This window comes from Marmota marmota, unplaced genomic scaffold, assembly GCF_001458135.2.
Source record: "Marmota marmota marmota unplaced genomic scaffold, marMar, whole genome shotgun sequence".
In the NCBI taxonomy this organism is placed as follows: domain Eukaryota; kingdom Metazoa; phylum Chordata; class Mammalia; order Rodentia; family Sciuridae; genus Marmota; species Marmota marmota.
Genome location: NW_026000057.1, coordinates 10006966 through 10033100, shown reverse-complemented (window position 1 = coordinate 10033100; position 26135 = coordinate 10006966). Strand labels below are relative to the sequence as shown.

Below are 26135 nucleotides of genomic sequence, written 5' to 3'. Positions count from 1 at the left end.
TTCAGACTGCCAGAATATTTGTAATAAAATGTAAGCATAGAGCTATATTTAAATTCATATACAGTGTTAAGAACACTTTGTAACTAGTAAGCAAGAGTGATTAGAGTGTGCATCTGAGTTTTCTGGTGGGATGCTGATACAAATTACCAAGATCCTTTATCCTAAAGTGAGTGAATTTAGACAAATCTTTTTGGATTTTGTTTTGTTTTGTTTTTACTTTCCTGAAGGAAGCCTAACATTTTTCACTTATTTATTTGTTTACTTATTTGGCCAGGACCCACAGCCACTGTCCATGGCCCTAAGAGAAGGAAAGACAATGTTTAAAGGCCTGAGAAAGAGTGGCCCCTATTTTAAATGGAGAGGCTTTTCTGTGAAAGGGGTAGTCACAGTGGTGTCCTTTTACTGTCACTTGTGCCTTTAGTTTTCTCTTGCTCTATTTCAAAATATTCATTTACTCCATGCTGGAATGGGAGGTAGCTTAGCTTAGTGGATGGGTTCAGAAATATTTGAGTTTCAGCCATGGGACTGAACCTTACTAACTATAAGTCTTTAGGCAAGTGACCTTAATCTGACCTTGTTTACTGTTTTGTGAACTGTGAGTAATGATTTCAGAGTTCTGGATTAAATGAATATGCAGTAGGTAGCATAGTGGTGGGTGGGCGCTGTGTAAATGGTTTCTGATTAAATGAATGCGGTGGAAGCATCTTTGCTAATTTGAATATAAAGCAGCTTCATACACATAAGATTTTCTGCTCATATTTTGGTTTCTATAACTTGAATAGCTGAGTTGGTATTGTAGAAAAATGAAAACATATTTTATGGCTTTCTTCTTCTTAAAATTATTTCGAGTTAGTACTCAGATTTTGTCTAGGCAAGAGGAATAACCTCAGAATGAAGGAATCCTATCCAGAAACTTGAATATCTAAGAAATAGCTCTTTCAACAAATCTGGAAAATCAGTGGTTTTGGAGAGTAGTGACCACCATTATTGTCTTCCTATTTATTCGAATGCTGAGTTTAGTGGTTAAAATCCATCAGCAGCCCTCATTGTGATAAGGAATTCGAGTTGTGATCAACCCACAATGCTTCCTCTTAGTTTTAGGATGAGTGTACAACACAGCATTGTTTGTACTGAGAGTGAGGGTATTTTGAAGTTTGAGAGTGTTTTACAACTACTGCCTTGTTAGGTTTGTCTAGAAATACTGTTCTATAACCTGAAAAATCTAAAAAATTTCTTGTGTTAAAAATTACAGATCATTACATAAGGGATCTAGTTTACAGATTTTAATCATTATGACAGTGTTGCTTTATTTCTGCACAAATAGAGAAGATCTTTATATAAGAAAATCCTGATATTTCTTGCTGTTTGAAGATAATAGTGCTCAGACTATACTTAAAATGAATGAAAAAAAAAAGAACAGTTTTAAGTAGACTATTAATATTTCTGGATTTTAGATCTAATGTTTCAGAAGTTTTGATTGTTTGGATTTTCCTGGCAGAGTCAGTACCATAGTATTGCATGTGAGGACATCATTGGGTAGACATGGAACCAGACTACAATGCCATTCATTTTGCTTGGTTTCTACTGTAATTCTGTAACTTTAAGAAATTTTCTCATCCATATACCCTATAAGGGTCTTGAAAGAGTGGATGTTTTTCTCATAATTTAAGAAGTTAGATTCTTTAAGGTCACTTCTTTCTGTTTATTTTGGATGTGGACTTATACCTTTGGTCAATATTGTATCCCTAGTGCTTGGTACTGAATCAAGTTTAAATATATCTCTTTTTCAATTCAAATACATGTTTTCTGAAACCACACTGTGTGCATTGCAGTTGAACAGTGTCTTCTTCAATATGTCTGCTCTGCCTTCTTGCCAAGATTTGAATAGGAAGATGGAATGATTGTTTCAGAGGGTCTAACTGTGAATAATGATTTTCTGGCATATTCATCTAAATGAGATAATTGTTTTGCTTCATAGAGCTAGAAAAGAAATCCAAGCAGGAGCTTTTGAAATGAGTAAGAGATAAAGTAAAAACAGCATTTATTTATCTGAGTTCTAATTGTATGCTTAACCAAATGAAATTGCCCACAAACCTGTAGTCATTGGCTCTTTAGGTAATGGCTTCAAATGTCTTTCTAGTGTAGTTGCTTATGTGGTCCTCTCATATTCTTTAGTCAAAATTTTCTACCTGATAGAGAACATTTCACAATGAACTGTGTGATTCTTCAATACCAGAACTGTGGATTTTGGGAAAACTATCACCTCACCTGGTGAAATGGAAAAATCAGTATTCTGGATTTTTGTCCTGTTTATCTGATATGAGCATGTCTGCTGTTAGAGTAGGGAAGTTCCTATTAATGAGGCCAGAGCAAAGAAGACAATGCCTTTTCAACATGTAACAGGCTCATAGTGGAAGAATCAAAGAAGGCAGAGAAATTTTTTTATTAATTTCAATTAACATGTAATTTTATTTTATTTTATTTTATTTTTTGGTACCAGGGATTGAACTCAGGGGCACTCAACCACTGAGCCACATCCCCAGCTCTATTTTGTATTAGAGACAGGATCTCACTGAGTTGCTTAGCACCTTGCTAAATTGCTTAGGCTGGCTTTGAACTTGTGATCCTCCTACCTCATCCTCCCAAGCCACTGGGATTATAGGCATGCAACTCTGACATACATTTTTAAATTGCATAGAATGCACAGGTGAGTTTTGAAAAACATGTGTATATATGTACCCAGCACCTCAATCAAAATATAGATTATATCTCTAACTCTAAAATCACTCTCATGCCTAGTTTCAATCAATCCCCACTACACTTAGACAGCTACTGTTCTGATTTTTATAATTGAAATCATAGAAATTGTAGATTGGTTTTGTGGGTTTTTAAATATATAAATGGAATCATGCAGTGCTATTGTTTTTGACATCCATGTTGTTACATGTATCAGGAATTAATTTCTAAATTTTTATTATGAATATATCTAAATTTTTTGTCCATTTTTCTCTTCATGAGTATTTGAGTTGCTTTAAGTTTGGCCATCCTGAATAAAGCTTCTTATACCAGCCTATTTGTGGACATTTCTCCTTGGTAAATACATAGAAATGTATGTACTAATTCATAGGGTAATAGTGTTTTTATGAGATACTGCCAAATCATTTCCTAGGGTGTTGGTACCATTCACCCTGCTTCCCTAAATGATAGTTTTAGTTGCTTCCTTTTTAAATTTTTTTTTTTTTTTTTTTTTTTTTTTACCAGCATTGGGTAGTATTTGGTTTTAAATTTAGTAGTTTTTTATGGATGGAAAGTAGTACTGCATTGTGGTTTTAATTGGCATCTCCCTGATTGGCAATGCTATTGAACACTTTTTCATGTGTTTATAAAGCCTTCTTAAATCTTTTTTTAATCAACTGTTAGCCTAACCACTGGATTTCTTTGTGTTTATAAAGCCTTCTTAAATCTTTTTTTAATCAACTGTTAGCCTAACCACTGGATTTCTTTGTGTGGGTAGATGTTCTTGAGTGAAATGAAATTTGTTTAATGAAGTTCACCTTTTTTATTTGTTTCTAAAAGTATCTTTTAGAAATTCTTAAAATTTTGCCCCAAGAGAGTTTACCAGTCCCTCTACACAGATGTCTTCTGTGTCATTGTGGATACTCCAAGAAACGGATGTCAAGACAAAATTTTAATGTGCAGGGAACCCTCTGCCCCGACTCCTTTCCAGGGTTGGAGCAATCCCATTCTGATACTTTAACCATGCTCATTAGTTTGCTGGAAGAAGCCCAGAGGCAGCATGGGCAGCTGTGTTCTTTATAGCAGGTGAGGTTGAAGGGATATATGAACTGAGTACATACTGTGGCCACCACACCCATTTTATCCCACTCAGACCTCAACACTATTTTTTCCATGTGGACATCTTTCTTTTTTTTTTTTTAATGTTTATTTTTTAGCTTTAGTTGGACACAATATCTTTATTTTACATTTATGAGGTGCTGAGGATTGAACCCAGTGCCTCGTGCATGCGAGGCGAGCGCTCTACCACTGAGCCACAGCCACAGCCCCTGGACATCTTTCTTATCCTGCCCAAGTTTAATATTCTACCCCACCCAGATGAATGTTCTTACTCTGTTTTGTCTGCGCCCTCCTGGGCTTCTCCACTGTATGCATCATTCCTTATTCTTCTCAAAGTCAGACTTCCGAATACTTACTTTCTGTCCCCCACATAAGCTGTCTTCACTATTTTTGTAGACTGACTCCCCAGTTTTGGACCACCATCCTTTCTCACACACATTTTCCTAACTTGCTTTAGGACTAAATTATTGCAGGAGGAAAAGACATTCAAGTTTCTTATATCTGCAACTGGCTAGAATATGGTTCCATTCATTGACATAGAGAAAATAGGAGTAGCTGAGAACAAATTTTGGACCTCAGGGGTATGTATGTGGGATGTCGGGGTAGAAGTTTGGGGTTCCAACCAGAGTAACTTCATTAAACTGAATGACTCAGCAGAGGAGTCTAACTGGAGATTGTCAAATGAGTGATTATTTTCTATGTGACAGTTGAAATCCTGGGTTTCAAAGAAACTGCAGGGAAGGAAGAAGCTAGCAGTGAAGAGCAACCACTGGGCTACCTGAGGTAGATAGTATGAATAATGCCAAGGGAAATTGAGGGACTGGAGACTTGTAAAGACAAAGGGAGTGAGTGTCTCACAGTGTAAAAATTACAAAAACAAAACAAAACAAAACAGTAAAAGAGCCACTGGATTTAACTATCAATTTAAAATTGAGTTATAATGAAATAAGTCCAGATTATATGGCTAAAACAAAATATGAATATAGGTTAAGTAACATATAATGTAGATGTTGTCACTGAGAAATAATCTTTTTCAGTAAAGATATATTTGCTTGACTAGGTGAGTGGATTTAAATTATTCAGTTCAGATCCCTAAAACTCTGAATTGATTGCTACTTAAATGATGATGTTCCCAGTAATGCCCATTTTATTTTGATTTTGTTAATATATATCACTGAGAATGAGTCTATTTTGCAGTCCCTGATTTTTACCTTAATGTTGTATGTTTGATTTCCTTGTTAAGTGCAATATAAAAATAAGAAACCAGAATTATTCAAAAAATGATAATTATATTTGGAGTATTATCTTTTTTTTTTTTTTTTTTTTTTTTTTTTGTACTAGGGATCGAACCCAGGGGCACATAACTTCATCCCCAGCCCTTTTCATTTTTTATTTGGAGACAGGGTCTCGCTAAGTTGCTGAAGCTGGCTTTGAACTTGTGATCCTCCTGCCTCAGCCTCCTGAGCTGCTGGGCTTACAGGCATGAATCACTGCGCCTGGCTGGAGTATTGATCTTTTTGGTTACCTGATTGTTCCTAGGCCTTTTAATTTTTATTTTGAGATAGTGTCTTACTCAGTTGCTTAGTGCCTTGCTAGGTTGCTGAGGTTGACTTTGAACTTGCCATCCTTCTGCCTCAGCCTCCTGAGCTCTGAGATTATAGGCATGCACCATCGTGCCTGGCACCTAATTGTTTTTTGTTTTTGGTACTGGGGATTGAATTCTGGAGCATTCGACTACTGAGCCACATCCCCAGCCCTTTTTATTTGGAGACAGGCTCTCACTGAGTTGCTTAGAGGCTTGCTTTTGCTGAAGCTGGCTTTGAACTTGCTTTCCTCTTGCCTCAGCTTCCCAAGCCACTAAGATTACAGGCCCATGCCCAGCTGGCACCTAATTGTTTTTAATTGCCTGTGCTAAAAACAAGAAACTTGATAAAGTAGAAAAATGATTTTTATGACTTAGAAGATTATTTATAAATTAATGGTAAGGTATTAGGATTTATACCCTAATTAGTTTCAAAGGTACCATAAGTGACTTGTTGAACACAGAGTACAACTTTTTCCCTCACTGCAGTGCTGGCGATGGAACCCAGGGTCTGGCATGTAATTGGTAAGCAAGTGCTCTACTGCTGATGACATCCTCAGCCTCCGGATTACAACTTTTAAAAGTGTGTTTTAAATAATTGATATTGTGTTTGTGACGAGGCTTGAATTTCTTTGGTGAAGAAGACATTCTCAGTGTAATGCTGGCTTAATAAGTTTTAAATAATTATTTACTCATGAAACTAATGTTTTGAGTATAGATTGAGTTGGATATTTTTTGGTGAGTGTTAATGATAACGGTGTCAAAAAATGAGTCTCTTTCCTGAGGGAGCTTAAATTCTAGTAGTGGAAGGCAGATAATACATAAATAAATGGGTGGATAGATAGTATGGACTCTTTAAACCACACGTACTGTTTTAGTGCTTTTATATACTTAGAACTATAGGGAAGAATAAAGCAGGGCAAGGGGAAAAGGAAACATGGTGGTGGAGATGTAGTTTTTTAAAAAAATATTTTTTAGATGTATAGACCTTTATTTTATTCATTAACTTATATGTGGTGCTGAGAATCAAACCCAGTGCCTCACACATGTTAGGCAAGCACTCTACCACTGAGCCGCAGCCTCAGCTGAAAGATGTAGTTTTAAATGGGATAGTTAGGGAACATGGCATTGACAGGGGCCCTCTCAGCAGGGTTAGGAAATGGAAAGAACCATGCATATACATGGGGGAGAGCATTCAGACAGAAATAACCAGAGCACAGTGCTGTCAGGTTGCAACATAGTTTGCTCTTTGGAAGAGAACAAGGACAGAAAGGGTGGAGCAAAGTGAGAAGGAGAAAGTAGGACGATAGGCGCTGAGAGTGTTGGGACACATGTAGGTTATTTATAGGATCCACAGGTGACTGTAAAACATTGCTTTTTCTTGGTGGATTTTGAGCAGTGGAGTGATAAGATATGACTTACTTTAAATCTGTTTCAGGTACTTAACTGCTAATTAGCTTGACCATAATAATCAATCCACAAATTATTAATTTGGGGTATAGAAAGTTCAAAATGAAGAGGGAGTGTGGGATGACAGGAAGTGGCACTCCTGGTCAGTAGGAAGTGTCTTTTAGGATTCAGTGAAATTCCCAAATTGTTTGAGTTATGTAACTCCAAACTTTTGAGCTTTTCTTCCTGATGATTGTACAGTTTGGCTTATTTTCTTGTCACCTGTGTTCTAAAGATTCTTAACTGCCTTTGTAGCTCAAATCTAATGTATCATACTTGCTGTGTGACTTCTGAAAGTGCTAATGTTGCACTGTTATTTGGATGCCTTAATAATTTACTTAAATCATTCCCTGTTTTGTTAGTATACGCAGTATTCCTAACGTCTGCTGTGATTTCAGAGTTAGCCTTTGTCTTGGAATTTTTCTTGAGGTTCATGACTCTAGTTTGGTTGAAGACAGGCTTTCAGAGCTTCATGTTTGCTCATGTACTATGCTCACATTTATTCCATAAACATCCTAAAATAAACAGTTCAAATATTGTGAGAGAAAGATCTTCTGAAAAACAAGGCTCATGAGAAACTAGTTGCAGAGTTCATCATACACACACACACACACACACCGTCTGAAGTGTCACTAAATCAACAAGGAATAGTGGCTATAAGTTACCCTGCAATTTTAGGACTTTTGGAGAGTCATAGAGTAGGTCTTGTTTCTCGCTATAACCTTATTTTTAAATTTTATTGAAGAACAAAATTTTAATAATACTTCTCTTTTGTCTGGAAGGAAGCTGACCATAAGCATCTTTTTTTAGGCATTTTGAGGTCAGAACCTCTTTCGATCTCCCAGTACTGTTAAAGACACTGCCAAAAGATGCTTTTCTCTTCACTTACACAAGGAGAAATAATGTACCTTTGCCTTTTCTTTCTCTACTTATTGTTCTATGTAAAGTCCAACTTTATTTTATTTGAGCTATCTGAACTTTTATTTTAAAAGTTTAGTGATGAATATCTGTGTTGAAGCTTTTAATTCTCTGATCATTTGTCTTTTGTTAGATTAGCAGACTGTAACAATAGGTGACATTGGTGTCAGAGTGCTGTGTGACTCTTGCATTGCAAGCAGTGCTCCATCTAGAGGATTTGGATGAAGTATTACAGTCCACCCTAATTATCCACAAATTTGCAAATATTATAAATTTATAAAATTATAAATAAATTTATAACATTCAAATAAATAGTTGTAGCACCTTCACAGTCATTTATGGACATGTGCACGTCAGAACATTTGATCAAACTGACATGCATATTTCCAACAAGGAAAGAGGTCAGGAGGATGCTGCTCTGCCTCCTTGTTTCAGCTCTCATACTATGAACAGTGTCCTTTCCATGGTCTGTAGTAGTACATTTTCTCTGCTATTTGTGTTTTTTGTTGGTGATTGTGTTGCTTAAAATGACCCCCAGGGCTGGGGCTAGGGCTCAGCAATAGTGAACCTGCCTGGCATGTGTGAGGCACTGGGTTCAATTCTCAGCATTGCATATAAATAAGTAAAATAAAGGTCTATCAATAATAAAAACATTTTGGAAGAAAAATGATCCCCAGGCATACTGCTGAATTACTGCTTAATGAGCTAAGGCTCAAGAAGTCTGTGATGTGTACCTTATGGAGAAAATAATGTGTGTTAGGTAAACTTCATTTAGGCATGAGTTATAATGCCATTGAATGTGAGTTCAATGCTAATGAGTCTGTAATGTATATTAAATAAGATATCTTTAATCACAAACACACATAAAAGAGGTTATGCATTGATTGGTTGATGAAAATGTGACCAGAGGCTTGTAGGACCTGTATTTTTCTCTAGGAGGAATGGCTCAGTATTTGCTGATTTCGTGATTGCAGTAACTTCATGGAACAAAATCACTGTAAATAATGAGAATTAACTATTTATTTAAGCATGGTGTTTTATAGAGTCTTAAGTTATTGGAAACATCTTGTAATTCCCTCCCTGTGAAACTATTGTTGCTGGTATGTTTAAATATTTGTATGCAACTTTACAATGTAAAATCTAATGTTACTGGGGGTTCTGGTCAAAAAAGGCTAAATTACATTGGTTAATATTTAGAGAAAGGCTGTGAATGTAGCTCAATGGTGGAGCACCTGTCTAGCATACACGAGGCTTAATCCCCAATACCACCCCCCACCCAAGTAAAGAAACATTTCTTACGTTAAAATTTTTTGGTAGTACTGGGGTTGAGTCTAAAGAGACACTAAAGAAGGCAATATCAATGTTAAAGAATAATGTTCTTCCAATGGCTTGGAAGGCTGAGACAGGAGAATCTTGAGTTTGAAGCCAGCATCAGCAATAGTGAGGTGCTAAGCAACTAAGTGAGACATTGTCTCTACAAAATAGGGTTGGGGATGTGGCTCAGTGGTCAAGTGCCTCTGAGTCCAATCACCGGTACCCAAAGGGAAAAAAGCATAATATTCTTTTAGGTTTTTATCATGTTGTTTTTGTACACTGAGGTACAAGAAAGAAGACTCGGGTGTCAGATTCTTGTATGTGTTTGTGTGTGTGTGTGTGTGTTTGTGTGTGTGTTTGTGTGTGTGTGTGTGTGTTTTACATGAAGCTAGTTGTAGCTAACTAGCTTGAGAAATTCACGTGAGTTCTTCCAGCCTTAATTGCCTTGAGTGTGAAGTGAGGAACATTTTCAGTTTAAAAATTCTGTGGTTTTCTTTTATCAGTATTGTTCCTGACCTTGAGTCAGTTCCATTCTCATCAGATTGCCAAAGAAATAGTACAATTTAATGTCAAAATAGGTTAGCCATCGTATTTTATTTTACTGAACTCAAGTTGTCTCATTAATTATTGATAAAAACATAAGTTATGTATCTGATATGCTTGATATTAGGTACTTCTGCTGGTAAGAAGAAATAAAAGAACATCCTTGAATTTTTGATGAATTTTAGGGTATAGGAGTGTGTTTATTGATATTTATGTTTTATATGTTCTAAATCACATAAAAAGTTTTCTCTAAAAACAAGATCATAATTAGAGTTTTAAAAGAAAAAAAGCACTTGCACTTTGGACAGAACTATTTATTAGCTTTATTAAAGTTTCAAGTTTTAGATCATGAGTGCTTAATTACTTTTTAATGTGCCTAGTGTGTTGGCATTATTTGGGTAACCTTGAACATGTCCATAGAGATACAAACAAAGGATGAAGTTTAGGAATGAAGCATCCATACTACCAATGCCTAAAAAGCAATTTATTTTGAAGTATTGTTATCTAGTCTTCATGCAGTTTAAAAAAATCATACTGTGGTTATGTAATTACCTGAATTTTTCCCCTTAGCATAATATAATATAAACATCCATGTTTTCACAAAATTTCATGAACATCATGTTTAAGGATTATACTGTATGTCCCATCTCACAGAATTCTTTTATCTTGAACATCTGGGTTTTTATTTTTATTTGTATTCTTTATTGTTTCTCTCTCTCTATTTTTTTTTTTTTTTTTTTTTGCTTTTGTGGATAGAGCTGCAGTGAGCATCCTCTGTATAATTTTTTTTTTTCTTTCTGTTTTAGGATTACTTCGTTAGGATAGATTGCCAGAAGTGGAGTTACTGGGTCAGAGGGTATGAACTTAAGAAAATTTTTCCTTTTTTTAAAAAATGAAAATGTTTTGTTTCTTTGCTTCCCAGTTGATTTATATTATCAAAAATGCAAATCATAATGATTATATTTGTTACCTGTCAAAACACTGTGTATGAGACAAGATTCTATAATCAGAGAAGTTTGGGAAATTCACAGGATACCGAGCTTTTCAACTTGATTTACCTTTGCATTTTCTGAACTTGACTGAGCACTGAATAGTTTTTTTGTGATACACTTCATAACATTTTGTGGAAGTTTTACACAGTTTATGAACTACTGATCTAAAATTTAATAATCATTTTATTGGTTAAGTTATATTTTATTAGCCAAAACAAATTAAATTATAAAGTTTTAAGCTAAGAATTATTAAAAGAAAGATGTTGCAGTAAAGCTGGTTGCTGTATAATTTGGGGAAATTCTCATATAACTTTTATAATTTAAACTTTCTGTATTGATTACTAAAGAGCATCTTAATGATGATGGCATTAGATACTTTTTACAATCTTTAATGATATTTAATATATATATGTGTGTGTGTGTGTATTAGTGTGTGTGTGTATTAGTGTGTGTGTGTGAAATTAGAAGATAATATGGATATAAAAACCTAATTTTTCCTCCCATTTTCCCCTGCAGAATGTGAAAACCTTTTCATCTTCTGATAGTCTAGCCAAGGTCCAAGAAGTAGCAAGCTGGCTTTTGGAAATGAATCAGGAACTGCTCTCTGTGGGCAGCAAAAGACGACGAACTGGAGGTTCTCTGAGAGGTAACCCTTCCTCAAGCCAGGCAGATGAGGAACAGATGAATCGTGTAGTAGAGGAGGAACAGCAGCAGCAGCAACTGAGACAACAAGAGGAGGAGCACACTGCAAGGAATGGTGAAGTTGTTGGAGTAGAACCTAGACCTGGAGACCAAAGTGACTCCCAGCAAGGACAAGTGGAAGAAAACAATAATCGATTTATTTCAGTAGATGAGGACTCCTCAGGAAATCAAGAGGAACAAGAGGAAGATGAAGAACACGCTGGTGAACAAGATGAGGAGGATGAAGAGGAGGAGGAAATGGACCAGGAGAGTGATGATTTTGATCAGTCTGATGACAGTAGCAGAGAAGATGAACATACTCATAGTAACAGTGTCACAAACTCCAGTAGTATTGTGGACCTACCCATTCACCAACTCTCCTCCCCATTCTATACAAAGACAACAAAAGTGAGTATAATCGATCTGTTAACCTGAAACACTTTACAACTCTATTTTAATTGCAGTGAAATTTTCCTCATGTCTTTGTATTACTGCAAATTAATTTTCACAAACATAATAAAATGATTTAATTTTTGTTTTACAGAAGTTATTAGAAAGTATTACAAATAGAAATACTAATAATGGGACAATCTTATCACAAATGGGGAGATGGTAATTGGTTCTGTCACTATGAAAAATTATTAACATCAAATTGTCTTCTAAAAATTTCCCTAGCACAGGGATTAGCAAATCGTGTTTGCGGTGTAGAAGGTTGGGGGAGAATATAATTTTTCTAATTCAAGTAATGAAGAGTTTGTTTTTTGTTTTGTTTTAAAAAATAAAAGCTGGATGCTATGGGCTGTGTATCTACAAGTGGTATGCTAAGGCATATTACTGGAAGTTGCCTCAAATTAGTTATTATTATTTTTTTAATCATTGGAAAATTAGATAACTTTTGCACTGCTATGACAAAATACCCGACAAGAGCTAATTAGAGGAAGAAAAATTTATTTGGGGCTCACAGTTTCAGAGGTCTCTTGTACATAGATGGCCAACTCCATTGTTCTGGGCCCAAGTTGAGGCAGCACATCATGGGGGGAGGAGACCAGAGCTGGAAAGCTGCTCAGCTCATGGGGGAGTCAGGAAGCCCAGAGAGAGGAGGGAGGGAGAAGTGCCTTCCCCTTCTGAGGCTCATGGCTCCTCTATTAATACCCCACCTGCCTACAGTTACCACCCAGTTAGTTCATTCAAACTGAGATGGTCTGATTAGGTTACAGCTCCTATAAACCCAATCATGTCGTCTCTGAATATTCCTGCATTAACAAGAGCTTTTGATGGTGGTGGGGGGATACCTCGTATCCAACCATAACAAATAGAACTCATAAATACCTGTATATAATAGACATCTGAGTTTTAGTTTGAAATGGAACATTTTACTTTGAATAATAGCTTATTCATTTCACAAAACAATAATGTCTGTAGTAATTCATCTTCTTAATCCTGTTTGCTTATTTGTAAATTTCACAGTGAATTGTTGTAGATGATAAGCAATATACAAACAGATGTAACATCATCTCCTTTGACCTGGAATGAGGTATCTGACGCACTTAGATTAAAACTGGAATTGCTAAATCATTTTTGTTTCAGCTTGTAAAACTTAAATTCTTTCTAAAACACGTTTATCCCTAATTTCCATGGCTTGTCCACAAGTTGGATTTTATTTAGCTGGTGATCTTCTAAGAAGGAAGTGGCGTCAAGTAGTGGTGTCATCCACTTTGTCATCCACGTCTCAAAAAGTTGAATAGTAGCTTTGAATTTCAGCCAGGTGGATCTATGACTGACAACTTTAGCCTTGCTTTGTTAGTAAGGCTCAGGTCTTATATATTACCATTCCCCCAGCTTCTGCCATCTGGTATTCCTCCTCCTCTTCTTCCTCTTCCCCTTCTATCTCCTTATCTATTTTATTTCCATTAGAAAAACATTATCTGCATAAAATTTTGTTCCACTCTCTTCTCGTTTACCCCTGCCATTCAAGTTGGAATATTTTGCCCAAGTAAAAGCAGAATCACATATTTGATTTGAGGGCTGAATATTTCATATCATTAAATTAATAGGACTTAATAAGTTTGGTCTTTATTATTTTTTAGAAACTACAACTCATCTTTCCTACGTGTTATTTTCCTTGTACTTTTATTTACTTGAGTGACTATGTAACGAGTATCTCTTCTCCTATATTCAGCAATATGAGTGTACCGAAGTATAATTTGTATCATCAGTAGTTGGATTCATTATCTAATATTCAATTTATGTCAAATCCCTCAATGATATGGTGTTTCCGTGATAACTTGAGATATTTTAGTCACACATTACACTTTCTAGCATCCCTTGTAAAAATCACGATGTTAACTTAAAGACGCGATGAGAATAACACTGTGCCCATTTACACACACACTATACACTGCTGTGAGAAGTCTTTGGACACCTACTGCTTGAGTCTCAACCCAGCCTTCTTTGGGTAAATCAGCAACCTAGTAAGCAGAACAATTATTCTTGAAATTCTGTTTGTAGATTTCATTGTTAGTATTGAAGTCATTTATGTTAGCCAGCCAAATAGTTGCTTTGAGTGCATTAGTGAAATCACAGCCTGCAGCTTTTAGAATTTCACCCTTAAAGAGCTTGTTTAGCTTCTGCTACTACCCATCCTGGTACAAGTTGTCTGCTCAAAGGGTCCGTGCTTATCTGTCCAGGGATGTAAATGGTCCTGTTGACCAACAGTGCTTGACTGTGGTATCTGGGGAAGTGCCTTTTTGATCGGGGCTGACATGACTAGTCCTTATTTCTCATGCCCCTCTTGGAGAAGAGACCCTTACACCACCCGTGCCCAGTTCTTATCCAGTGACTGACCAGCCTCAGGCAGGCTGCTGTAAGATCCAGCCCAGGGAAAGCTCACTGCACTTGTCACTAGTCTTCTGCTACTCCCTTAAGGTTACACATATCAAAAGAGGAAGCTTGTATCTCCCTTTTTCTAAAAATTCAGTTAGAGGAATGGGTGTTTAGTACTGAAAATGCAATGCATTTTCTTATTTAAGAAAGGAGTTTAATCAAAATTAAGCCCTGATGAACAATACAAAGCTGTTGCAGATTTCTGTTATACTTTAAATAAAAAAGGTATCTAAGCAAAACATTTTTTTTTGCAAAAGGAGAAACTGGCATAACATTCTGTGGGAAAGCTACCACTACACAGGTTTGACAGATGCTTTGACCTTCCTTTACTTTAAAGATGAAGCCATAAACAGAACTTTAGATATATCTCATACAGTCATACTATTATCTCTTAAGTACACCCAGTTTATGGAGTGTTTTCATCCTTGTGATTCTCAGTCACACACACACACACACACACACACACATAAAATTACTGGGTTATACATACAAGACAGCAGCAGAGATGGACATGTGTGTACATATGTGTTTTTATATATATCTTGGATATATTGTTCATCATGAAGTCATTTGTCTTCATAAATATGACATGAAGACTGTAAAGCTGTTGGATTCCCAACACAGTAATACCTTTCTACAGAGTAGAATTTCAGAGTAAAATTGATCTGAATGTTTTTCTTTTTGTCCATTCATGAAAGTCATCTTTAAGTTCATTTCCAGAGTGCTTTTTCAACATTTTTAAAAGTCATCAATTACTGCATTGCTTTAGAAGAAAATGTCAGTCATCCATGTACCTAGTTTTTAAAATATGGTGAATAGGGTGAAACTCTCACTAGTTCAGCTACTTTATTTGGGGAGATCTTTAAACTATTGATCATTATAAGCATAAGACAGTTTTATAAACATTACCCTAGATCACAATTTCATCCAATTCTTATTAAACATTTACTTTTGAGAAGAATAGAGGCTATAAGATCATTTTTAAAAAACCCATTTTAAAATTTTAATACAGGATTAGCCTTCTACAGTTTTATCTGGTGTGCTTTTTGTATTTTTTCAGTCTCCTAAACAAACCCCATGTATGGCTAGACTTATTTATACATCATTCCTGAATGTGTAACATTTGCATATGATATTAGTAAGAAAAAAAAACTTTTAGATTTTTCCTTGCCTTGATTTATTCTTTGGATATGGAAACCTGTCAGAACTCTGAGGGCAATCTCTCTTCCCTTCGTTACTTAACATTGTTTTTATGGGAACCTTTGGCAAACAATAATTTTTTGAAATATTAGAATGTTAGAAATTCTAGACTGTCCTGATGTTAAAAGTCAAGAGTGGTAGTCGGGAATTGCTGTTTGTTAAGCTCATAGTGTGTGCAAGATCCCACAACAGATTAGTGAACTAAGGCTACAGAGAGGCCAAACGCTTCACCCCAAATCATACCATAATTGGCAGCTTTTAATCCTGAACTGTCCAATTTCAAAAACAACCCTTTTCCTTCCCATGGATTATGCTGCCCCCTATGGTAGAATTTGGCAAATAGTACTAAACAAGGTTTTCTTTTTTTTTAACATAAAAATTCTTTATTCAACTTAATCCAGCCAGTATTGAGATAGTCCGCTATATTAAAAACAAGACATTTGAAAAAATTACAGCAGAATTAGCAAGGCAGTGACTAAGTCACTCAGTTTAATTTTATATTCTTTATAGTCATTTGATAATCATGTAATGATGAACAATATTTTTAGCCACTTAAATGGAGATAACTTCTGCAAAGAATAGATTTCTAATAGTTGTTGAATTTTATAAAAGAGGTTTAAAACATTAAAGTTTCTGGAAATAACAAAAAAGCAATATGAAAATAAACTAGAAAACAAAATATACCCATCCATCTCAAAAGGCTACATCATCTCTTGAATTTGTACTCTGCTGCCTTTCCTTTACCTCAAGGTTTTCAACAGAACTAAATCAAAGGTTCTAGACTCTGGAATAGCATGGCTTTCTAATATTATGTCACATTTGCAATATTCAGAGTTACCCTTTAGAAAGAAGAGAGAACTCAGTCAAGGATTTTTCTTTGTGGTATTTAACAGAGCATTATGGAAAATATGGGGCCCCAGGGCTAAAGTTGTAACAGGAAGAAATGACAATGTAAAAAAGAAATTTGAGACAAGATTATACAGATCACTAGGTACCCTCAAATGTGCTTCTTAACCATAGGTTGATTGTGTACTGACTGTTTCTCTTAATTTGACTAGTTTTCCTGTAAATTCTAGAGTCAGCTTGCTTTTGCAGGTATAAATAATATCTTTACAGTTTTAACTCTGTTATAACAGTGTTATTGTATTTTTAAAAATTGAACCTTTGACATGCTTTTTGAAAAGTATCGACTTATTTTCTTTCTTATCGTTTTAATTTTGCCAACTCATTTTTTACTAATATGAAAAGCACATTAGGACAGGTCTAGAATCTGCCTGTTTTTTTTCATGAAAAGCAGCATATTTGAGAATTAATTTCTGATGCTTCTATATCTGTCTTGCTGTCTTGCATCTGTGACTTCATTGCTCACCTAAATTTTATTTATTTATTTTTCTGTATCCTGATTGTTACATTCTTCTTGGTAACTAAGCAGTTTTTTTCCTGTTTTAATATGTATATTAAACGAAATAGTATGTTGAGTGTATTGGAATCTAAGGGCTAGAGATACTTTCTTGTCCCTGGGTTCTAAATAATAGAGGAATTAAGCATAGGTATCAGGGGATCAACATAACAGTTTTGTTTTGTGTCACCATCCTCCAACCACCCCCTAGAATCAGAAATGCTGGGAAACTTCATTGGATAATGTGGCTAACATCTGAAACCTATTAGAGCTTTAAGTTGCTCTAGAGAATGATGACTTCCTCTGAAATTCTCTGGTATAGTCTACTTGGAAGACAATGATGTAGTTCAAATTCTGTTTAGAGATGCTCAGGAGAATAAAGAATACTGTTTAAAGCAGTCATCTTGAATAACATCCACTAGTAAGCATGGCCCATGAATACTCATGTCTCCTGCCTTTGTGAAGGAGGGAAAACTAGAAACATCAGCTCTGTCTAGTTTAATTGAATTTTAAACCTTTGTGAGAACTGTGGAAATGGGGAAGGGGCTTAATGGATGAGTTTCCCCCTAACATAGAAGAGTGATAACTTTTAAGATCTGAGCTTGAATTTTCATTATGCCACTTATTATATGACCATATTTATATAATCTCATTGAGCCTGTTTTCCTATCTGTAAAAAAAAAGACTCAAGTGCCTATTTCTCAGGGTTTTTGTAAGAATTAGATGAAATAAAATATGTAAAACAAGCAGTGTTGTGCCTGGGAATCATAGTAGTTTATAAATATAGGCCTGTGACCTCATTTTGTTTACTTGTCTCTGGTCCCTCATCCATTACCCCTCAAAATTACACCATTCTCAATGGCAGATAAAAATCTATATTTTTCCATGACCTTAGAGTTTAGTCATATCACCCTCTAGTGGAAAAATGATAGAAATGAAAAAAATAGATAAATACTTTAAGAAAGATATACAGGAGGTGGGAGCATACCCTAATTAAATTGTCCCTGGGTTCTAAATAATAGAGGAATTAAGCATAGGTATCAGGAAATCAACATAACAGTTTTGTTTTGTGTCTCATCCTCAGTAAAAATAAAAGTATGACATAAGTTTCCAAGGAGATGTCACAGGTCTTCCCAATTGATAGATATGTACCATTTCCTTTCATTAAAATGTGTCAGTTTCTCCAAACTTCTTCTGATTTTTAAACTTAAACTTTTGTACATTTAAATGCTTTCTAAATATTACATTGGATACCAAAATGAATTTTAGTTTACAATAAATTTATTAAATTTCTATTAGTGCAGTTTTAAAATTTTAAAATAATGCTATTTAAGTATTTTGATTATAAGTTTTCATTTTGAACTGAAGAATATTTTTCCCACGGAATGGAGAATTTTAAAACTTTTTATGTACATTTTACAGATGGTAAACTTCTCTGAAGTATCCCGAAAGTGTTTCTGAAGCAGATTGATTCCTAGATGTATAGTTATAATGACCTGATATTTTTTAATGCTATTGTTAGGTGGTAGGGAAGATGGGATGAAGGAAAATGATAAAGGCATATATCATGATGGGTTCCGTTTTTACTTTGGTGGGTAACTCCAAAATTATGTCTTGAGCTCCCATCATTGACTATGGCCTTATTTCTGCACTTCTAGCTGTCTGTTGGATATCATGTGCTGAGTGGTCCACTAAGAACTGAAATTGTTATTTCTTTCCCCAAACCAATTTTTTTTATTTTTCTCCCCAGGTTTTCTTATCTTTCTTAATGTACCAGTCTTCTGGTTACTTGGTGGAAAAATGGTTTGACTCTTTCTTATCATCTTAAATACTCCTTTTTCCCTTTTACTCCAGGCACTTGAAAGATAAAAATTGAAGGGTCAGTGTTTTAAAACGTTAGAGCATCTTTGCTTAGATTTCTACTTGTACTATGTTATAATGCCATGTTTATGACAATGAACTGGCAATATGAATGTTTGGATTAATTTTTTTAAATATGAATTTTTAGCTCTATATAATTGGTAAGTTCCGTATAAATATGTAACCAAATCCACATGCAGACCTTTTTTTTAAAAAAATGTTTCAAAATTTTACCATTTTTTTTTTAACCCAGTTTTATCTTGGTGCCTCTTCATTTGCTTTGAGTGGCATCCTCCACATCCTATCAGCTAGCCAGAAACTTCAAAACCAACCTAAAATTTCATCTACATTGACCTGTAATTATCACCCAGAATTTATAGTTTTGATTTCACTCCTGATGTTACATTTGGTTTGGACAGATGCCCTAAAAATCCTGAGTTTTGTGTATTCATCCATCTTTCTCCCAGCTCCTATTAACTACTGATCTTTTTACTCTTTTTTTTTTTTTTTTAAATTTTATAGTGTTTCTTTTCCTAGAATGTCATGTGGTTGCAGTCATAAGGACTGATTTCTTCTTCTTCTTCTTTTTAAAGATACATATTTTTTTTAAAAAATATTTCTTTAGTTGTTGATAGACCTTTATTTTATTTATTTATATACGGTGCTGAGAATTGAACCCAGTGCTTCACACATGCCAGGCAAGTGCACTACTTCTCAACCCTAGCCCTAGCCCCAGCCCCATACCAGTCCCAGCCCCAGCCTGACTTCTTTGACTTAGTCAAATTCATTGAAGTCTCTTCCATGTCTTTTCATGATTTAATGGCTCATTTCCTTTTAGTCCTTAGTCAGTATTCCTTTTTTTTTTTTTTTTTTCTTTTTTTGATGTACCATGGTTTATCCACTATATGCTAAAGGGCATCTTGGTTGCTTTAAATTTAGTCGGTCTTGAACAAAATTGCTGTGAATATCCATGTACAGACTTTTTTTTGGAACTATCCATTGATATTGATGGTAATATCCACATACAGACTTAAGTTTTCAATTCCTTTGGGTAAATCATAAGGAGTGCAGTTGCTGGGTTGTATGGTAACAGTATGTTTTGTAAGAAACTGCCAACTGTCTGCCAGTGATTGTATCATTTTATGTTCCCAGAGTTCCTGTTGCTCCACATCCTCACTAGTGTTTGGTGGCATCAGTGTTTTGAATTTTGGCCATTCTACTACATCTGTGGTATCACATTGCTTTAATTTGCAGTTTTCCTAATGGCGTGTGATGGTGAACATTTTTTCATATACTTAACATGAATTTATCTTCTTTGGCAAAGAGTTTGTTCAGGTCTTTTGCCTATTTTTTAATCAGGGTTTTTTTTAAGGTTGAGTTTTATTTTTTGTATATTTTGAATGAGTTGTTTATCAGATAGAAGTACTTTTGCAAATATTTTGTTCCAGTTCATAACTTGTTTTCTCATTCTCTTGACAGTGTCTTTCACAGAGCATATATCCAAGGTCAGCTAGATTTTTGCCTATGTTATCTTCTAGGAGATTTGTAGTTTTTCTCTTTATACTTAGATTTGTGGTCCATTTTGAGTCAGTTTTGTAAGGCTATAAGGTCTGTGGGTTCTGTTTTGTTGGTGGTGTTATTGGTTTTTTTTTTTTTTTTTTTTATTGTGGATGTCCAGTTGTTCCAGCACAATGGTGTAGAAAACTGTCTTTTCTTCATTGTATTGTCTTTGCTCTTTTGCCAAAGATCAGTTGACTACATTTATGTTGATCTCTTTCTGGGCTTTCGATTCTGTTCCTTTTTTTCCTAATGCTATGTTGTCATGATTACTGTAGCTTTTATAATAAGTCTAGAATTTGAATGGTGCCAGTCTTCCAAATTAGTTCTTCACTTTTGTATTGGCTATTCTAGGTCTTTTGCCTTTCCATATAAACTTTTGGAACATTGTGTCAATATCCACAAAATAACTGCTGGGATTTTGTTTGGGATTGTATTGATTTATAGGCCAAGTTGCGAAAAACTGACATCTTGCCAATATTGATATTGTCAAGAATATTATTCTTGTTCCTTCCTCTATAGGAACATGAAATATATCTCAATTTATGTAATTCTTTGAAATCCTTTACCACAATTTTATAGTTTCTTTAATACATATCTTGAACATATTTTGTTCATACTTGAGTATTTCATTGTATTAGCGTACATGGTATTGTATTTCTCATTTCACGTTCTACTTGTTCATTGCTGGTATATAGGAAGGGACATTCACTTTTGTATATTAACTTTGTATCCTACAACCTTTCTATAATTGCTTATTTTTGACTTTTTTTTTTTACATAGAGGATTATGTTATCTATAAACAGAATATTATTTATCAATTATCTTTTCTTCCTGTTCTTATCTTATTATATTAGCTCAGACTTCTAATATGATGTTGAAAAGCAGTGGTGATAGAGGACATCTTTTGTCTTCTTCCCGATCTTAATGGAACAGTTTCAAGTTTCTCATGAAATATGATTTTAATCATAATTAATTTACGTATAGCCTTTAGCAAGTTGAGGAAGCTTTACTTTATTCCTAGTTTAGAGAGTTGTCTTTTGTTCTTTTAATATAATGTCATATATGTGAAAGATACAAACAGACATAAAAATTTAACCTCATCAACATGACTTTACTGAGTGCTAGAGGAATTCAGGGCATCTTTATACCTTTGTTTAAGCCTTTTCCATCTTTTAAATGTCGTCCTTACCCTATAGCCTCTGACTTATTTTCTGTCCTTAAGATCCACTTCCTATCTCATTTGCTTTAACTATATTTCACAGAATTCTGAACAAAATTCTGTACCTTTATTTGCTCTTTGTAACATATTGTAGCCATTAGTTACAGTCTGCCTTGTTTTACTTGTTTAAGTGAACAGCCTTGTGCTATTTAACAGCAGAGATGTGTTCTAAGACATGCAGAATCTTCTCCAGTAATTTCTAAAGTTTTAACTTTAATTGAAGTTACAGCAAATGAATAACAAAGCCCTCAGTAAAATTTACAGTTTGCCTTTGTATCAGTTCCCCCTTCCCCCTAACCCCCCCAAGTACAAATAACAAATAAAATATATAATAATATACTTCTAAAACCTATAAAAAGTGCATTCTGAACTTAGTATTTCACCGGCTTTAAACAGTAATATTTCAGCAGTGATTGCAGTCTTAGAATCTTATTAGTGAGACTCTTCTGTTCATGGGTTTATCTTTTACTTTCACTTTTGTCCAAAATCTCATTTTTATCTTTGACATCTCTTCTGCAAGCACATTTTCATATACTTAATCTTTTTGGTTGTTATAATTATAATCTCTATTATGTATAACTTTTATATAATAAGGAAATAATCAAGCTGGATGAATTACAGACGTAGACTACAGAGAAAAAATGATTTTTAGGGAATTTAGTATTTTAAGTACTTTTTGGTTGGTGTGACACTGTTCTTTCAGTTTTATTTCTTCTTTGAAACTTGCACTCAGTACTGTTTAATTCTTCATTGTATTGCTATATTTTTTATTTAGTATTTGGTTTTTTTATGAGAAAAAAATTTAGAATTCTCTTTTACTGAATATTATAAATATGAATGATAATTCAAAAGGAGGCACAATTTAGTTTTGTTTAGAAGTCATACTGGTATATTTAATATACTTAGGAAATTATTTTTATTATGAAATATATATAGGCATATAATTACCAAAGAATTTTTTTCTTTGCTGAACACTAGAGGGCCATATAGTACCTTATTGCTATTGGTAGAGCTGCTTTTCATGTATTTTAAATCTATTTAGTATGTGCTTGTTTATCTCTTACTTTGTGTTCTTGTGTACCTTTCGGAATTAATATTTAGAGTAGTTATGTGCTTTTTCATATAATAGGTAAGATACACTTGGGTTTTTGTTTTTGCTTTTTAGTAAGTAACTAGCATATTTTCATTTTACTATTTAATAACAGAAAGTGATGAAAGAGTGAATCTTGGGATAAATGTACATATGTGTGCAAACTTACTGAGTACTGTTTTGAAATTTTCTCAAGGACTGAGCGATGCCCACCTGAAATTCCAACTTAGGAGGCTGAGGCAGGAGGATTCCAAGTTTGAGGCCAACCTCAGCAACTTAGTGAGACTCTATCTCAAAATAAAAAATAATCAAAAGGAAAGGGACTCCAAGGTAGTGCAATAGTAAAGTGCCCCTGGGTTCAGTTCCAATATCAAAAAGAAAGATGGGGGTTGGGGGAGGGAGAGAAGTGAAAGAAAGAAGGAAAAAAGAATTTCCTTAAGGATCTGTGTATAAATGATGCATAAAAGCAAATAATCTCCCATTGTTAGGGAGCTGCTCTGCGCTTCCTAAGCATTAATGTGAGAAAATAATGATCTCTCTACTGAGTCTTTCTCGTCTAAATTTCCTCTTGTGTTGGCATAAAAGGCAATATTATAGGGTATAACTAACTACCCAGTTATTCTAGGTAAGGAATATATGAATAGTTGATATAATCTTCCACAATTTGCTTTGGTTTTATGGGCTAAAAAAATGAGAAATATAAACTATAGGCCCAGAATGGGTAGTGAATATGTGGAAAGGGTCATGAACAGCCAATAAGACTGCTCAGGCTCTTGTAAACTGCCCAAGACACGCCCTCCCTGAAAGATATTAAATATCCAATTAAAAGAATACCAAGAAAAACATGGTGCTGACTCTACCAAACTGGCAGAGGTACTCTGAACTGAACCCCTGGATTTCTATTTTGACAGCTTTTAGACAGAGAGTTCAAAATCTAAAATAGAACCCTGGCTAAAGTTTTATTTTTTCCTTAAGTTTATTTGAGAGTACAAGCTTATGATCAGTGGTAGTTAATATGATCTCTGAAGTCAGACTGGGGCTTTCAAGTACCAGCTCTCTCACTCAATGGCAGTTTGACCTTAAGCAAGCTGTTAACTTATAGAGTTAACTTAGAGATGATAATAGCGCCTACCTCATAGTGTTACTGAGAGAATTGAGTGAGATAATTTTGCAAAGTACTCGGGACAGTGACTGGCAGATAGTAAAACCTTAATAAAAATTAGCTATTTCATAAAATTAATTATTGTAATGTTACAAGGCTATACTAAAACTAGCTTGACTATCTAGTTGAGTCTGGATGGTATACTGTGGAAATTATTTTTAGTTTTGAGGATATGCCCCTAGTTATGGTGTGAAATTATTCCACTGACTTTTGTCTAAATTATTATGACTTTTAGCATAGAGTTCAGCTATTTGATATTGTAAGTTTTGTTAGCAGCGTGAAGCACTCTTGTTGACTGACAGTTGTTTTCCCATAATGGATTGTTAATGCTGAACCTAGAAGGAATTTGTAAAAGACTAAAAGAAATTTTCAGTAAACTTGGGGCTCTCTGAGTCACTACATGAAAATGTTCAGAAGAGATGAAAGTACAGGTTCTGTTCTATGATGATAATTGGTGTCCTTGAGCTGAATGGCTGGAACAGAAATAAATGGAGAGAATGGATCATCTTGGCACAGCTTAGAAATCCTAGAATTGTTGCTTAGTACTACAGAAAATACCTAAATTTTTTCACAGTGAAGAAAGAGATGATTGTAAACAAATGAAACAATAGTTTCAAGAAGGTTGAAATGATCTCCATTTAGGATGTATTTTAGAGAGCACTCTTTGTAAACTGTTGGTGTAATTACTCAGTGTTTCTGACATAGAGTATTAACTTGATTCCTGCTAATACTAAGTATTGTTGTCAGGTTTGCATCTTGCATGTAAACTGAAACCGCTCATTATAGGAAGAGTAAGTAGAGGAGTGATGTTTGTTTTCTTGGGTCACTAGAAAAAAAAAGTATAAAAAAATTTATACATTTTTATAATGTATAAATGTATAAGTTTATACATTTATAAATATATATATATATGCTATATAAATATATATATATGGAGTAAAGCAGGGGGGAAAGGTAATAAAAATGAAATAAAAAATGTATACATATGTATGTGTATATAAATTTATAATGTATAAATTTTTTTATATATTTTTTTCCCCTGGAAAAAAAGCCTGCTTTATTCAACTTTGTCTTGTCCTTCTGTCAGGTGGTCTGTGCTGATGTAGATTTTCAAGGTGGCTTTTCTGCTTTAGAAATAGCCTTTGCAGGCTAGACATGATGGTGCATGCCTGTAATCCCAGGGGCTCGGGAGACTGAGGCAGGAGAATTGTGAATTCAAAGCCAGCCTCAGCAACTGAGCGAGACCCCAACCAACTTAGTGAGACTCTGTCTCAAAATAAAAAAATAAAAAGGACTGAGGATGTGGCTCAGTGGTTAAGCGCCCCAGGTTCAATCCCTGATACCAGAAAAGAAATAGCAGTTGCTTTTAAGAGATGCTCTATTTTCAAAGTGAGAATGCTTTAATTTTTAGTGTTCTGGTTTGTCTTAAATGATGGTTTCTGGCTATTGAAATCAGATGCAAATGGGGACTGGAAGTATGATGAAGTTACTGGTGAATTCAGGAAATGCCAAGAGTTTCTCATTTGCTGCAGATGTTGGTTCTATTTGTCTACATTAAAAACTTAATTGTCTAGAATGGATTGTTTGTACTAACCAGTATGATTCCATCTGTCTTAAGAGTTCAATGAGTGAAAATTTTAAATATGCTCAAGTACATCTGTACTGCTTATTAAAGTTTTAGTTTGGAGTTTATTTCTCATTATGTCACTCTGTTGACTTGGTATAGAAAAGAATTTAAGACAGTTATTTTGTATCAGTTAGATACTACTAATTTGTGTGTGGGTGTGGTACTGGAGATTAAACCCAGAGGCCTTCTCCCTCTGAATCACACCCCTAGCCCTTTTTATTTTATTTTGAGACAGGGGTCTTGCTAAGTTGCCCAGACTGGACTTGAACTTGGAATCTTCCTCAGCCTCCTGCATCACTAGAATGGATATTAATAATTTTTTATTTCATCATTATTACCTTTTTTCCCCCTCTGCTTTACTCCAGAAGGGAATAGAACAGTGGTTACCAACTGGTGTTTCATACAGTATTTTTTTAACACATTAAAATTTGTTGCCAACATTTAGAAAAGCGGAAAGTTCATATATAAAAATACTGCTTTTTCACCTGCCTTTGAAACTATGAAATATCTGGCCTTAACAGGCCCAGTGATTACATGACCTATCTAGTGTTCCTTTTGAGTAGGCTTTCCAGGTCTATAACCTGACTCATTTCTCTCTGTTATTTTACTGCCTGGTCGTCTATAGTCATTTGAGTCTGTGAAATAAAGACAAAAATGTACATGATTGCATGTCTGGGTCATAGCTCAGTGATAGAGTGCTTGCCTAGCACATGTGAGGCATTGGGTTCCATCCCCTCAGCACTACATAAAAATAAATAAATAAAATAAAGGTATTGTGTTCACCTACAACTAAACTTATAT

At 34.7% G+C, this 26135-nt stretch overlaps 1 protein-coding gene across 9 annotated transcripts in view; it reads left to right on the top strand.

Annotated features, from left to right (window-relative positions):
- The window catches only part of Fbxw7 (F-box and WD repeat domain containing 7), a 186768-nt gene that overhangs the window by 91810 nt on the left and 68823 nt on the right, over positions 1-26135 (top strand). For 6 of the 9 annotated variants that reach the window (XM_048813522.1, XM_048813521.1, XM_015484478.2 and 3 more), the window contains 2 exons: positions 10468-10517; positions 11170-11742. In XM_048813522.1, coding sequence (XP_048669479.1) covers positions 11239-11742 — 504 coding nt within the window. In that variant the 5' untranslated portion in view covers positions 10468-10517; positions 11170-11238. The remainder of the gene's footprint in view (positions 1-10467; positions 10518-11169; positions 11743-26135) is intronic. The other 3 variants (XM_048813525.1, XM_048813523.1, XM_048813524.1) reach the window with 1 other exon arrangement.